Genomic DNA, 17,118 nt, shown 5'->3' with positions numbered 1-17,118 from the left:
AATAACACATGCAGACACAGGAGCAAGACACAACAAAAGCACAACACACACATGATAGTGAAGGAGTGCTCCAACAGAGGAGAATGGGCGTGACTGGCGTAGTGAGGTGCGACGTAGCGATGTGGAATCCTGAACAACTTTAATATTTTTAACGTTCGACATTTGTCAATATATATGATAGATATATATTTTAGTTATTTTAATGTGAGGACAAGGCATGCAATGAACTAGTTTGGCGTGGATGAGTAAGCACCTGAAGATGGCATTATTATGCTGAAACATGTAGTGCGAGTGAGAGAAGGAGATAGATGAGTGTATGCACTGCAAGACGGTTTAAATAAATCATGGACTTAAATCAGTGCAACAGGACGCTAAAATATAACATGACTTAATGTTTCTTGAAGGATGAAGAACAGCAGTTTCGGGTGCCCATTTGCAGTCAGTGTGGAGGAATTCTGAAACCAGATATAGTTTTCTTTGGTGATAATGTCCCTCAGCAGAGGGTTGAAGCAGTGAAGCACGAAGTGGAAAACTGTGATTCATTGCTGGTGCTTGGTTCTTCATTAACAGTGTTTTCTAGCTACAGAATCATACTCCAGGTGTCAGAACATAAGAAACAAATAGCCATTGTTAACATTGGACCAACAAGAGGTGACAAATATGCTCATATCAAAGTTGATGCTAAATGTGGAGATATAATTCCTAAGTTGCATGTACATTATTTAGAACACTGTCAAGATTAGTACTAAATATATACAAATGACATCTGTGAAATTATGAAGACATCAGTAATTTCTTTTAAATAGGAATTTTAATTATTCTTCAGATTAAATGTAACTTCAGAAAGGAGATGATGTAAGAAACCCAGGTATAAATAGTAGGACAGTATTGAAAATGATCCTAGAGAAACATGGTATAAAGATGCGAACTAGATTGAAATAGATCAGAAATAGTTAAAACTGTTTGGTTTTGGGGTTTTGTGAGTTCTGTGACAAGCCTTGAAGTTCAGAGATTTATTGATTGGTTGAATTATTCTCAACTTGTCAAATTAGATATTCTATAACATTTGTTAGGGAATTAGTTACTTATGCTTGTTAATATGGGCATATTTTCTCTATCTGTTTATAAGCAGAAAGCAAGGCTATATCTTTGGTCCGCTTATTTAATTTGAGATAGATTTTAGTGTATTGTGGATAAGGAATCCTTTGAGGTTAGTTTTTTATTAAGACAGTTTGCATTAATTGCCACTTTCTAGATGTGAGATATTTCTTGTAATTTATTTTGTATATACAACTTTGAAAGAAGGCATACATACTTCCAGGGAAAGGCCTATGAAGTAATGGAGAAAATATGAACTTCTCTGTTCCGTCTTCTCAGGGAAGAGCTAAGTTAACTTGAAGAAAGCAGTCTTCTGGGATGTGGCGCTGTGTAGAAACTGTGTTAACCGACGCCGGTTAACACAATTTCTACACAGCACCACATCCCAGAAGACGGCTTTCTTCATAGTCACTGCTGTGAAAACCTCAAATCTTACTAAGTTAACTTGTTTCAAGAACAATGATTTTGTTCTGACACCACTGTGTTAAAAGGACACAGTCTTCATGAGAATTTGTGATCTGCTTCTGATAAAAGATAATTAAAATATGATAACAGTTGTTAAAGCATTTATTTGGAGATTCCAAAAAAAAAAAATAGAAAGCTCCTATGATGATTTTAAGTGCTGTAGTAGTAGTGGTTTCATTCTTCTGTAGGGTTAGGAAGAGAGATTTTTTGTTAATACTGCAATTAACATAAGTCACTGCCTTAAAATAACAGTTGCTTCACTGAATTTTGTCCATTTGACATTTGAAATGGAAAGAAACCACCCATATACTTACCAGAAAGTTCAGAATTACATCATTGCAGAATTAATAATGCAAAATAGAATATAAGATCTACAGTGTTACCTTGTATATTACTAAATGAACACAGTGGATATAATAGTTACTTATTGTATTTTAACATGCCCTTTATAAGCAGAATGAAATTTTCTTGGCATTGACTTTATTGTCCATGAAGAGGGAGTTTCAAATTGATTTTGTGACTAGATTTTAACTCAGGATAATGGTACTGAAAAGTGCAATGTAAAAGTGTTACACATACTTTCTCATGTGTGAATTTTGGCCACTAGGGGCATACTGTTATTTTCCTGCAATTCCAACATATGCAGTTTTATTTAAGGACGCACTTTCCATAAACTACTGAAATTTAATCAAAATCATTACTCATTTTTTTTTAGAAAGTATCAGTTTTGTTTTCTGGGGTATCCCCTGAAGGCTACTGTTCTTTGGAGCTGGAATGTTTATAGTCTCTGGGCACCTGCCTGTGATGGATAAACTCTTGAATATGAACAAAGTTTAATTTAAATAAATTAACTGGTTTATGAAATACTAGGTGGAACTTGAACTTCATAGTCATCTACGTTAGATATAAAAATATCTCCATTTTAGTTCGACAGTGATTATTTTAAAACATGTTGATGACCTGAACTGTCAGTGAAGAGGAGGAGGAAGTTAGGAAACAACTGTGGCATATTTAGTTATCTCAGAAACAACAGGACGTAATGAAAAAGTGTATTTGGCATAAAATGAGTGTTTCATTTCTGTCTATAACTTTTATTTGAAATATTTACAGAGTTCTGCTCAAGATGCACATAGAAACTCATATAGGTCTTCATGTAAATGTGTGTTATTGTTGTCCAGTTTTAACTAGCATTGCAGTACATAGACATATATTTCACACAGATCTATTTAGGTTCTCTATTCATTACATGGGGCAGGCAGACAAACACAGCCTTTGTTGCATGATTAAATATTTTCTAGATTATATTTCTTTCTTTGCAATTACTGGATGTACCCCTAGTTGTATGCTGTCCCCTTCAGAGTAATTCTCTGCAACTTGATGCAATGAGTCCAGCAATTGCAGCACTGTAGAAAGCATTTTCAGAAATCCTGTGTTTGAGCTTCACCAGTACAACCTGATTGTTTGTGAACCATGATGTTACCACATCTCCCATTCAGTTGCATCGTCATGGAAAAGAAAGTGTCCAGCTCAAAATGTGGGTCTCTGTGAATTTTTTCATGAATGATTGTGTGTACACACACAACATGATCTTGCTTTTGCTCATCAGTCACCAGGAAGGCATAGATTTTGCAGCAATCTAGTGGATGATCCAATCTCATGTAAAAATATTATGGCATTATCTGAGTGATATTCCTGCCTTACTTGCCATGTTACAGATAGCAACGTTTCTCTTTTTAATGAAAAACTTCCTTGATTGACACCACATTTTTATCCATTTTGCTGGCAGGTGGACATCCGTTAAGTGATGTCACTACACTTATGAACGTGTAAAATGAATCAGATGTTTGAGTTGCTAAGACTGTTGCAGCTGCATAATGATTATTATTAGATGTGTGAGATGTTCAACATTGAAGGCTTCAGATGTAAGGTTACTCTGTTGTTGGATTTCAGGTGTCTGCACGAGTGTAGGCAGAGATTAAGAGGAACTCCTCAGTGAAATAAATTCAAGGTAATTTTTATGGTTTGGTGCTGTTTCAGTCGCTATGAAACCTTGCATATCTAATAAATGTTTCAAACTAATGTTAGGTAAGAATACTGAAATTCTGAAACCATACACTAGAGTTGGCTCTCAGTTTGCTTTGGCTAGTGCAAATCTGTTTATTAAGACTGAATTTAAAAAAATGTTATACAGTCTTTATACAACTTGTTCTTCCTCAAGTATCTTATCATAATGCTTAATTCACCCCATGATATAGGTAAGGAAGATCTTTCATTATCCAAACTCTTCCACTTACAGAGAGTGTGAAGCCAGAGCACTGTTGTTTCTTTGTCCTCTAGCCACTGAATTCCCCAAAATAAATTTGTAGCCAAACTAAATGAGAAATGCAGTCGTTTCAACTGTCTGCAAAATTCAGGTTCTGACATGTCACCAGAACACAGTGGTATGTTGGACAGTGTCCACTCAATATTCAGATGAATAATATATCTGAGCCAGTATTGGTTACAACTTCTTTCAAACAAAGCAAAATTATATTTAATGAAACAGCATTCCTGAAAAATACCATTTATTGGCATGTAACGAATATAGCTTGGGGAAGAGGAAATTTGTAATTGTTACCACATAAAACTATTCTTAATCCAGTATTTAAATCAAATACATATATATCAGACTGAAGGACCTGACGACACACACACACACGATTTTCATAAATGTAACAAAGTTGATCAGTTCTTTATGATGTTTGATGATAATGTAAATGTGACTATTTTATTCCTTGAAAGCCTAGAACACTATATGAAGACAACATGAAAAATACAACACTATTTCATACATGTCTTGTATGTATGAAAACAAAACACCTCTTATTTTGTCCAACTTCAGTTTATATTCTGTACTCAACATATGCACACTCACTTGCAAACTTACTACATGAAGAATATGGACTATACGGAATTGCAGGTTACATGTCTTTTCATTTGCAACACCACATTATATCCATACATACAAAAATGAAATATGAAGTTGCATGAAATGAATATAAACAATGCAAACAGTAATAGGAATAATAATTCTCATCTGTAAAATTGTCAGTAACTTAACACATAACCATGAAAGTCTGATTTCACTACAGCTGCAGTGCTCACATACCAAAAAATAAAAATCAGTTGTGGCAAACTTCTTGTAGCATTTACAGTTTCTTTGTACAGTTGTCCTGGCACTCCCATGAGATCCTCAAAGAAAATAATCTGCCTGGGGCGTTTTTGAGGGAATTCCCCTGCTCTCTTGAGGTGCTGCTTCAAAGATTGTGAAATCTCTCTGTAGATGTTCGTTTAATTCCAAAATAGCTGCTACATTGCCACATCTAGGAACAAATTGAAATGGCTCAGTAATATCAATTACACCTCCACCATAGCCCTGCAAGTTGTGAAAGGTTAAGAAAAGGGAACCGGGTGCCTGGTTGTACAACTGGGCCACCCTGTCACTATAGGTTGGGGGTTAGATGCAAGGCTGACAACCTTGCTCTGTAATTGTTTTGAAATCCAAAGAAGTGAAAACTGGATAAAATCTGGGAGAATCTTCTAAGGGAGGGTATGGTTGAATGCATTACTTGTTGGTTAAACTATCTTTGACAGCTGAGTACATTTACAGTCCCTCGTCCAAAGTTGCACCTGTGTAAGGGGCCAACATTTTCACATAAAGTGACAGAACCCTAAAAATTGGAAATGTTAACACTGTTCAAAATAATAAAGATATTTTAGACTCTGGCACTACTCGGAGATGAGGCGTTAGCCTTGTGCTCCAGCTGTTTCACTCCTGGGAGAAGATCCCCCTCCCCATACCTTCCAGAAAAAAGAGGTTTAATTGGCTCTAGAACATCTCCCCCTGCTGCAAGTTGAATATTGAACACCTAGCTTGTAGCTAGTCACTGAGATATCTCAGCTCACAATACTATCATATAAATGAGAATAAATCACATCGGTTTTGAAACAGACTACTTCATTAGCCTGCCTACTATTATGCCATTTGGAATCTTCAGTGGTCTTCCTAAACTTCTTTCCTCATTAGGCATGTTTTGTTATGTTGTTTTCCATTCTTTTTTTACATGTTTTATCCAATTCAACAAATTTCTGTGAATCTGACTGGTTAAATTTTTAATTCTTCTAAAATATCTTGTTTATGATATAACATCGAGTTCTCCTCTTCAGTTTCATAAAGCAGACTTAAATGTTGCAAAAGAAATTCAGCACCTGATGTGTCAATGAAATACAGTGAAATTCCTACATAAAGTGCCTAGAAATAAGGTCTTCCCTCATTTAATGTTCAACTCAAGTTGACAGTCTAAGTTAAAATGCCTTAACATTTTCCTCAATTTTGTGTTCAAATGCTCTGGTCTTTAAAGACACTCCCAGTGGGAGTTTCACAGCATATTTAAATGCTTCATGTTACAATACATGTAATGAGCCTAATTTTCTTTCTGTTAGATGTTCCAAAGTGTACAAAAATTACCTGTAGCAGTAGTTAGGTGCTGACCAAACTGTTAGTACAGTCTCATTAAAATGCCATTTGTAACCTTCCATTACAAGTTGGTGAGCTCTGCAGATCATGTCAATGTCATTCGCAGCATTGAACTGTGCCACTACATCTGAGCCAAACAAGTATCCTGCACCTCGCGGACTCACACCCCAACCTTGAGTATCTGCACAAACCAAACACATGACCAGTAAAATCAATATGTAACAAACAGGAATGTGAGAGGATGACTTTTTCAGTTTGATACAGAAATTTGTAATAATCTTCATAATTGAGATTATTTCTTGTACTTTACCTGTTTTTTTTCCTCAGTGTAATTACACTAGCTACTTTTTACAGCACTAAAATGTGTTACTTTTACCATCCTGATGTTAGGTGCTGATGTATACAGAAAGAGGCATGCTATGTAAGGAGAAAGAGAGATTATCTTGTTGCCAAGTTGAATCGTATTAGTGCTGCCAACCATTATGATTCTAATTAATCAGGCAGTTTGCATGTTACTATGCAAAAAGATCAAAATATTTCTTATTTCGAGACTCTCACATGCCTAATAAAAATGCACACTCTACTGTAAAAATTAGGAATGGGACATTTACATGTACAAAGACATGCAAGTATTCAGGAATATATTCTGATATGTTCCCATTCTGGTTCCATGATTAAGGATATAAATTTACATCATTACCTTCAGGATCTGACCACAACAAGTCACACATTGGACCATCATGAGGAACTTCTTGTTTTCTGTCTATTGTACGAATCTGGTCAAGCGTTTGTATTGAAGGTGACAAGCCACCATGAACACAGAAAATCTGAAAATAATTACCCAAGTTTAACTGCTTTGTGGCATATCTCTGTGAAGACTCAAGTTTTAATTTTTCATAGAGAGATACAGTACAACTACCTGAATCAGTGTTCTGTAATACTACAAGCCAAGGCTTCTAATGAAACCTGACATGCTCTCAGCAAGAACATTCTACTGGTTCAGTCTCCACTCAAATTACAGAGTACATCTCAATATTCATGATTACATATCAACTGGGCATATGTTGTACATAGATTTTGAGGAAACAGTGTGTCACAACATTTTCATTCTGTGTTGATTTCATTTCAGATAATTTACAGTGGTTGCAGATTTCATTTCAATTACCTTCATAAGTGTTTTATTATAGGTAACCAAATCTTATTCTTGGATGTCTGGGAAAGCAAGAATCTTGACACATTCTTTTCTTCTTCAATCTATTTGGGCAAATACTTTGATAATACACCAAAAGGTTTATACCAAATTACTGTCCAAGTCACTATTCATCTTCTTGCAATTTCTGCAGCAACTGATTGAGCATTTGAAAAACTCTAGTCTGTATAATCAGGCTCACAGACAAGTCCTGAAAGGTCTGAACTTCGGTTTTCCTGAATATAAACAAGTGCCAACCACTAATCTATGTTTGATCCTTCTAAACATGAAGTGAAGAATATTTACACTACATTATCACATGGAAATGCTGATGCTTCTGGAGATGGGACAAAGAAGATGATAAATTAAACAAGGTTTTCATATGGACATATTTTGCATATTTTTCTTACCTTTCCATCAATTATGGCAGACAAACTAAGGTAATCAAAAATCTCTGTACAGTAACGCCACACTGTGATACTTCCATATTTCCTAAGGCATTCATCATAAAACCCATACACTTGGGTGATTTGTCGGGATTCATGATTACCGCGTATGAGTGTAATACGATCTGGATACCTCACCTGTAATTAAACATGTTTAGTACTAATACATTAATGTTTTAAGTAAGCTTGAGAAACTGCATAATTTAAGATTAATTTAGGATGCCACTTTTTCGTTATATATTCAAAGCAAATTCTTTCTTCTGATATTCACCAGGAAAAATAACTGCCTGCTCTTTGGAATTAACATTTTTAAAAAGTCTTCTATTAATATGTAAAATTATTTACAAGTTCGTGAAAGGTATAGTTAATGTTTTGAAAAATTTGCCATTTCATGACTCATACAAAAAGATTTCTGAACCATTGGAGTCCTTAGTTCTTCAGTTATATAACAAGTGCATCAAACATATTCAACCTTACCTTCAATGCTAGTAGCAGGAGGAAAGTTTCAACACTGTAGAATCCTCTATCTACAAAGTCTCCCATAAACAGATAATTCGTTTCGGGAACATCACCCCCTACTTTGAACAATTCCTTCAAGTCATAAAACTGCCCATGGATATCACCACATACCTAGTAATTAGAAGTAAGAGCACATTATATATTTCACAAAATATAAACACTGAAATTTATGTTTTGGCAGTTGATTCCTTGATATGCTAACAGTTGTGAGCTACTTTAAACCCATAAGCAATAAGCTACTTAGTTGTTAAGTTACTAAGTAAAGGTATCCCTGTAACAGGCCTTGGAGGCCCATAGGGTTTGTTAAGTTACTTCATAACTAAAATTTCATGATTCACTGCTCTGATTACAGCCATGAATTACCTGTGCACTTTAACTGACTAATCTAACAATGAATTGCTTATTCAGTTATCTCACAACCATGTATCAACTAGCAAGATTTGTAGTGGCAGAAGAGGTATGTTATGATGACTGCAATACATGCTATGATTGAATATGGAAGGACATTGGAAAACATGACAGAGCTTAATCTCATATACCATCCTGACAACTGTCTGGAGGAACTGAAGAAAAGCATGAATTTCAGCAGCGCCACTGCAACTGACCATTGCATTTTAAGGTCAGTCAGCACTTCCACATATACTTGCTACAAATTACCATGGCTCATGCTGCTTTATAATAAAAAAAATATTAATTGTAATGCAGAGTTGCCAAATTATTCCAAACATGCATTTGTAACACTTTGAATTTGAAACAAATGTCATGCAACTGTTAGCCAATAATTTCGGGTAATAAAATATACGAGCTTCACTACTTTGCGTATCCCATTAATACAGCTCAGTTCCAGTAACCTGCACTTCAAATTACCAAACCAGGCTCAAACATGCATGAGTTTACACTTACAGTAACAGGCGAGTCAACTCTCTGAACGTTGCTCTCTTCTACTAGTATCTCTCGAGCTTTGGCACATAACGCTTTCACTTCCGATTCTTTAATAATCTCACATTTCTTGAGCTGCTCGATTTGACGGTCGAGATCACTTGATTCAGACATTTTGAAGGAACTGTATACACCTACAAATATGATCAAATTAAAGCTCTTTAAATCTAGCAATCATAGCATTGAACATGAAATTACCACAACTACATATAGTTACACATGCTTTTCCATTTACACGCCAATTACCTCTTTTTCAGATTAGACGTATAGTTCTACCACTTTTACGTACAGAACAGTAGAAAAGACTTGGTACACCATTACTTTCCCGAGAGTCTTCACACCGTACTGTTATTGGTTACTTCATGTGAGCGCGTTTATGGCATTAGCCAATGGCAGTTCTGAATTAAACCAAAACCTTCTGTACAAGTTAGTGCAGACGTTTTCCATTAAATACGATTGCTCTACCCAGGGCGGCCTGAGGAAAGTGATAGTTATTTGTTTCCCAGTTAAATATTATATAAAACACAATATTGAAACTATTTAATGTCAGGTTTTGCTATCACTTTTATACATCGGAAACCTTTAGAGCTATCCTGTATTAATATAACGTTAGAAACAAATCGTGTGTTTAGATTTGCGAAGAAGTGTTCGATCGATTGGGCCCCGGCAAAGCATCATGGGAAAGCATCACAGCGATAGCAAGTAGAAGAGATCTGTCAGAGCACTTAGTTTTGGTATTTGTAGATGATGTGTTGATATTTTTTAAAAGTTGTGGTGTTTAGTGGTCTTGTAGTTATTGTGTGTGAATACCGGTCTAGATTACATCAGCAATGGGAAACATATACACTGTGGGACCAAATGAGGCGCTCATAGTATCAGGTAGGCGTAACTTCACGTTTGTTTTCGCAGTACGAGAGTTGACGGAATGTTTACGAATTTTGGTTTATAAATTATTGAATTGTTTTTTGGAAATAATGAAGTTATGTATGCTACGCGTGATATTTGTGGATGTTATTTATTATACAGTTTAATTTTGAATTGTGATTTGTTGGTTGGCAGTTTTTATTTATATTTAGTCGAACAGGACACATCAGGTCCCAGTATAGGCAGATGTAAATCTATTGGGAGATAACACAAATACCATAAATAAAAGCAGAATCTATAATTGACGCTAATAAGGAGTTTGGTCTAGAAGTAAGTGCGGAGTAAAATAAGTGTGTTGATGTCTTGTCACCAACATGCAGGGCAGAATCATAGCATGGAGATAACTAATAGATCTTCACAAAATGTGGTAGAATTACAATATTTTGGAACTACAGTAATAAGCAAACTGTGATTCGTGAGGAAATTAAGAGCAGATTCAATTCGTGTAATGCTTACTACCATTCAGTTAAGAACCTTCTGTTTAAACAATAAAAATTAAAATACACAAAGCTGTAGTTTGGCCTGTAGTTTTGTATGGGTGTCAGAGTTGATCACTGACATTAAGGGAAGAACATATATTGATGGTATTTGAGAACAGGATGCTGAAGAGAATATGTGGACTGTAGAAGGATGAAAGAATAGGAGGTTGGAGATAATTGAAAAATGAGGAGCTTCCTACTTGTACGCTTTACCTGATGTAATTGGAACTATCAAGTCAAGGAGGATGAGATGGGCAGGACATGTATCACGAATGGGGGGAGGAGGAGAAAACTGCATATAAGGTCTTGGTGGGAAAGCTAGAAGGAAACAGATGATGGGAAGACCCAGATATAGGTGGGAGGATAATATTAAAATGGATCTTACTGAAATAGGATGGTGTGGCATGGACTGTATTCCTCTGGCTTAGAGTGGGACCAGTGAAAGGCATGATAATGAACATACTGGTTCCATAAAATGTTGGAAAATTCTTAAGTAGCTGAGAAGCTGGTGGCTTGACTCAACTCCTTGGAGTTAGTTAATTAGTTTGGTGGTTTCACAGAATTGCTTATATCTGACATCTTAGAAAGTACCTGAGAGAGTGTGAACCACTGCTCAGACTTTTATTAATTATTTTTTGCCATGCCCATGCTGTTCGGAAGGGGAGGCATGAAACATTCTTTATTTTGTGTGTGTGTATGTGCATGTATGTCTGGATCTCTCTCTTGCTTTTGGCGCAGTTGTGACTCGGCCATTTCATGGGAAGAAGTTATTACAAGGAAGTTTGTTTGTGGTTAGTTACATGATTTGTACTCTTCACCAGATATTGTTAGGGTGCTCAGATCAAGAAGGGTAAGATGAGTTGAACATGTAGGTCACATGATAGAGGTGAGAAATGCACCACAAATTTTGGTCAGAAGGGGGAGGAACTACTTGGGAGACCTAGGAATGGATAGAAGGGTAATATTAAAACGGTCCCTAAGGGAATAATGTGGGGGATGCGAATTTTTATGTTTGGTTGAGCGTAAGTATTGGTAGGAAGCTGTAATGAAAACGATACAGAACAAATAGATCCCATAAAAGGCAGAGAATTTTTTGAGTAGCTGAGCGACTGCTTGCTTCTAGAAGACTGTGCTCTATGAAGGTAGTTGTGACTTATGACAATAAATGTTCTAATTATAATCACCATCAAATTGAATCTTCATGTTCTAATTTCAAAAACAGAAACAAAATTTTGTGTCCACAGATCGTGGTTAGGATCAATGTACATTATGTCTTTTTTATGGCCGAAGACAGCTAAGAACCTCTTATCTTTGTATGTGAAGCCCCACACGTCTTCATACTTTCTTGGCTTCAGAGAATGGAGTAACAGGATTTCTGTTATTATACTGCCTGTTTATTTCCAAATGGACATCACATTTCTGACTTAATGTACTAAAGTGAAGCGTCTCATTCTGGTAAAGGTCGCTATTAATTATTTATTCATAGCAATAATTTTAGATTTGGCAATGCTGACATTCATTACATCTTACATTTAGTCATTTTCTGTTGCCTGCCATATTTTTCTGTACCAAAAGAGACATTAATTTACTTCAAAATTCGTAGCAAGTGTTCTTAATTATAAATGTTATTTTAAAATCACCATTACAAGTTATAATAAAAACTCTAGATATAAAAATATTGAGACTAAAAACTCAAAACAGAAAAGAATGGATGGTAATTCTGAGGGAGGCTAAGGCTAAACTAAAAGTGCCATAAAGCAAGAGGAAGAAGAATTACAAGTTATGTTTGTAATTCATGCACTGAACAAAGCAGCTGTATAGAGGATCACATGCTTTCAACCCACAGGAGTGGTTAACAGTGAAGTATCATATCATATGATAATTTTATATCATGCTTCAGTACCTAACATTCTGTGTTTAATTTAGAATTCTCGCAGTCCTCACATGTAGAATATTTTGTATGTACACATATTTTTTCCTTTTAAGGGCTATATTACAATGCTGTTACTAGCTAGACTGTACAGCGTCAAATGGAGTGATGACTGGTGCAATGTAAAGTATTTTTAATGAAGCAGTTGTGGCCTAATCATGGCACTATCCTGGAATTGTTATGGAAGAACTGAGGAAAACCATGAAGCGCCTCAGAGTAGCCAATGTCCCGGTAGAGATACAAACCGAATATGTCCCTAATACACGTACAAATCAAGAATGTTACTACTAGGCCAACCTCTGCATTTTGTATTAATTTAATCGTTACATTTTTTTCATAACAGACAAGTCAGTATCAGAAGTGTAACATATACAGTAAACAGATATACGCTTTATGATAGATGTGTCATGTCAAAACCATTAAAAGAAACAAAAAGAGGAAAGATGCAGTCTAATTGATGTAAACATATTTTCCAAATGCGTTGTTTTAAATACATTTTTGAACTTATTGCTGAGTAAATTTTGAAGTAAAATTATTAATTCAGTCGGAATGTCGACTGGCTACAGGCTGGATGGCGGAGGAGAGATTTAGAGTCCCAGTAGGGGCAGGATTGTTCTCCTCCCTGTTGTCCAGAACGATTCTGGGGCCCACCCGGCGTCCTATCCATTGGGTACCGGGAGCTCTTTCCACGGGGGTAAAGCGACCGAGGGGTGAAGCTGACCACTCATCTTCAACTAGTGCCGAGGCGAAGAAAACGTGGATCTATACATTCACTTCCCCATACGTCCTCATGGCGTAGTGGTTAATTTTTTAAGCCCAGGGACAACTTTACCTTTCTGTTTGTTTGTTTGTTTGTGTTTGTGTGTGTGAAACTAGGTCTTACATCATCATAAAACATAAATCTCCAGCCGCACTAGGGTCGCAGTTACCTCAGTTTTTTTGTTACAGATTTTTCACTACCTTGATTTTACTTGTGCATGCTCTGTTGCTTTACTTGCGCTGTAAGGACAGGAATCGAACAGGTGGGCCAACAGCGTGTACATAATACAGTACACAACTGTCCAACAGGTTTTTTTTTTTGCATTTTTTAAGTTTGTTTGCTGTCTGTAGCATTCTATTAACGGTTTATGATATACATATGTGTATGAAGAAGTCCATTTATGGCCGTAAGTATGTCCAAAGTGAAATTTAGTGTGGAGCAGAATTCCTCAACAACTTTTAGTGAAACTCTCCCGTGACGAATTTTAGAAAGATCTTTCCAACGGTTTAGGCTCTGATGCTGGGGTGCAGACATACAAATAGGCGGACAGACATGATCTCCACATAAGGCCTTTTCTTTATTTCGAAAAGAACCCGTAATAATTTAAGACGTGTTGCTCTGAAAGGCAGCGCATAGACGAAGAATATTTGTCTGAAAGGGAACTTAATGTTTCATATATACTTTTTTGGCCATTTTGGGCGCGTTTTGTAGTACAGCGAGAGCACCTCTCGCTTTCGACTGCACTTTTGTCTCTCTGCAATTAAGAAGTGTTATCATGTGAAACCCGATTTTTATGACATTTGGTGTTTGAACTACGTGCATTACTTTTGCCCAGAAGATGAATGCGACAGGTTCTTCCGAAACTGTACTATCTGTCTACCACACTACAAGGCAACATGTCCGAACAGGTTGTCTCAAGTGGTAACGCTTCTGACTTGTATTTGGGAGGTGCCCGGTTCGAATGTCATCCTGGTCACCGACTTTTCTGATTGGAGATTTTCATTATTTTCCTCACCCCATCCAGGCAAATACCGGGATTATACGTTGAAATACACCACGATCGTTTCCTTTCACATCCTTGCAAATACACTGATGCATCATGCAGTCTATGCTACCGACGGCATTGTTAAATAAACCACAATTGGAATGAAAAGAATTCACTATATGGCGGCTGTTAAGCAGATATTGTATTCATCGAATTATGTGTCAGGCAACAGTTATTGCCATTAATGAGATCATTATATTGTGTTGTTTTCCATCCTTTTGGTGTTATATTTTAGAGATAATGATGATAAATAGATAGCAGTTGACGTCATGAACGTATGTAGGCCTACATTACGGACTGCCAAGATTGTGTATTACATTGGCTAAGCTATTTTCCACCTTGGGGAAGGGGACGCTTGGACGGGATTTTTTGGCCAAGGACAGAGACCAGTAGCGGGCTCTTGTGAACACGGAAGTGTCGCCTTCGGGTTCCATAAAATGCTGGGAATTTATTGAGTGGCTGAGCAAGTGTTCTAGAGAAGTTAGTTACTTAAATTCCTTCCCGTTTTCTCATTTAAAATGTTTTTGTTGTTTGTTTGTTGTCTTAAACACATTTTTTCAGTTGTATGAACTTCGAGCGTTGTGATGAATGTTAAGTGCAAGGCTGCGACAGTTTTCATCAATGCATGAAAGAATAGGAGAAGTGGGTAACCAGCCGACCTTCTATTTCTCTCTCTCTCTCTTTCGGGCTGGAGAACGTCTGTCCTACCGAGCGGGTTGGTCTAGCGTTAGCGCTGTAGACTTGTATTCGGAAGATGCTCGGTTCGAATCTCGGCTCGACGTCGAGCTTACTTTCGTGGCTTACTAGGACAGTTCAGCATCTTGTAGTAACCCACGTTGTAATTTCCCTTGGCACTACAGCCCCAGTGGGCCTAGGCCTACCTCCATGAACTTTTCCGTTCACTTCGGTTTTTCTAGATCTTACACATTCGGTAGGACTCCTTGGGCGGGTGATCAGCTCGTCGCAAGGCCTCTACCTGTACACAAACACAGAAAAACGCACACACACAGACTAAACATCCATGCCCTGAGTGGGATTCGAACCCACGATCCCGGTATTCAAGCGAGCTAAGACAGTACATGCCTTAGACCGCTCGGCTACCGTGACCGGCAGTGTATAAGAATAATATATAAGAATTCAGTCCGTGCCTCACAGGAAACAGATCCGAACCCACGATCCCGGTTTCCGAGCGAGCGAAGACAGTGCATGCCTTAGACCGCTCGGCTACCGTGACCGGCACATAAAGGGTTACAGAGACTAATTAAGTCTCTTCTGAGATTAAAAAAATAAATTCACTGTAGGCCTGTGTGAGTACTGAGAGAGAAAATCATTAGAAATGTCTTTAGTGTGATGTGGGTAAGATAAATGGAGGGATGATGAAGTTTAATAGGGAAAGAAGAGCGGTGGAAGATGAAGATGTGTAAGATTGAAGAAAGCAACATGATATTGAAAGTCACTTTCCTTTATGCCGTTACGTCGTGTAGCCCGATAGAGCGTTACTAGCGTTTCGGAGCAACCTTCTGCCTTCTTCATAAAGGTGATGACGGAAGCAGCGGGTTCGCCCAAAACGTTGGTAACGATGTACCAGAATTCACGGCATCACAACTCAGAAGACAATGCTTTTGTACTCACCGCCATGAGAAGCTCCAGTGTCTTGGTAGGAGGCTATAGAGAGGAAGGCTGTAAAGTTCTAGTAATTTAGAAGTGGCAGATGAGAATTCCGATGCAAAGCAGTTTATCTTACTAAACTAGAAAAAATGTTAACTCTTTTGCATGAAAATGGTTTAAATTTTCCTACAGAATTGATTTAGAGTCGGGATAGCTCAGTTGGTATAGAGACCGGCTATAGGCTGAACGGCAGTGCTTCGATTCCCAGCAGAGGCAAGATTTTTTCTTTTCCGTGACGCCCAGACCTACTCTTGGGCCCTCCCAGCCTCCTAGCAGTGGGTGCCGGGTGTTCTTTCCACGGGGGGGTAAAGCGGCAGGGGCATAAAACTCTCCACTCACTTCTGCCTAGTGCCGAGGTCTCGAGAATGGTGTAGCTATACCTTCACTCCCCCATACGTCTTAATAGCTGGTGCTTAATTAATTAATTAAATACAGGGACTGCTTTTCCTTTGCCTTTAGAGAACTGATTTAGTACTCAGTGTTCTTACAAGAAAGTTTTGAATTACGAACTTTTAAACGTCCGTTTTTTTTTTCCTGGTGTTTCGTCCTTTATTTCATAATTTTAAATGTGACGTGAGTGTTGTTTTAACTTGTTCTTGCATTGAGCCTCATATGTTTGTCGAAGTAGACCGCTATGAGAGTGGGGCTAAGAGTCTTGCCAGAATATCTTGTTTTTCTTTTCTTTTCGTTCCACTTTAGGGGGCACGCGGTAGCATAGTGGTTGAGGGGCTATGCTGCAAGCCGGAAGGTCGCGGGTTCAAGTCCCGATGAGGTCATTGGATTTTTTTCAGTTGACATAATCCTTCCAGCCGCACTATGGCCCTGGGGTTGACTCAGCCTCTAACTGAAATAAATGAATACCAGGAATTAATTAAATAATTTTCCTGGGTAGTAAAGCGCAGTCGGCAAGTAAGGCTGACAACCTTACCGCCATCTTTGAGCCGATTGTCTAGATAATGTGGGACCCTCAACGTCTCATAACCCTATTGGCCTTCACGGCCAGGTACAGGAATAGCTTTACTTTTTTACTTTTTACTTTTTCGTTCCACTTTTATACGATGCGACATCAGAAGCCCACCAAACGTTCCTCGATCGTTAACTTTGAATAACAACTAGTCCTATTATTATTGTACGTGAAAC

The 17,118-nt window shown here is 37.5% G+C and overlaps 2 protein-coding genes across 2 annotated transcripts in view; one reads left to right on the top strand and one right to left on the bottom strand.

The window, feature by feature from the left end:
- Positions 1-1,136, top strand: part of LOC111872296 (NAD-dependent protein deacylase Sirt4) — a 4,232-nt gene extending 3,096 nt beyond the window's left edge. The window contains exon 2 of the mRNA XM_023866019.1: positions 405-1,136. Coding sequence (XP_023721787.1) covers positions 405-743 — 339 coding nt within the window. The 3' untranslated portion in view covers positions 744-1,136. The remainder of the gene's footprint in view (positions 1-404) is intronic.
- A 604-nt stretch (positions 1,137-1,740) lies between these two features.
- Positions 1,741-9,539, bottom strand: LOC111872298 (serine/threonine-protein phosphatase 4 catalytic subunit). The gene is made up of 7 exons (XM_023866020.2): positions 9,419-9,539; positions 9,137-9,306; positions 8,192-8,344; positions 7,679-7,852; positions 6,780-6,906; positions 6,071-6,260; positions 1,741-4,925 (listed from the first exon to the last, which is right to left on the bottom strand). The coding sequence occupies exons 2-7, from the start codon at positions 9,284-9,286 to the stop codon at positions 4,796-4,798; spliced, it is 924 nt and encodes a 307-aa protein (XP_023721788.1). The 5' UTR covers positions 9,287-9,306; positions 9,419-9,539; the 3' UTR covers positions 1,741-4,795.
- Between the last annotated feature and the right edge of the window lie 7,579 nt (positions 9,540-17,118).

This window comes from Cryptotermes secundus, unplaced genomic scaffold (assembly GCF_002891405.2).
Source record: "Cryptotermes secundus unplaced genomic scaffold, Csec_1.0 scaffold44, whole genome shotgun sequence".
NCBI classification, from domain to species: domain Eukaryota; kingdom Metazoa; phylum Arthropoda; class Insecta; order Blattodea; family Kalotermitidae; genus Cryptotermes; species Cryptotermes secundus.
Note: the sequence above shows the minus strand (reverse complement) of the source record. Positions and strands in the feature narration are given on the sequence as shown.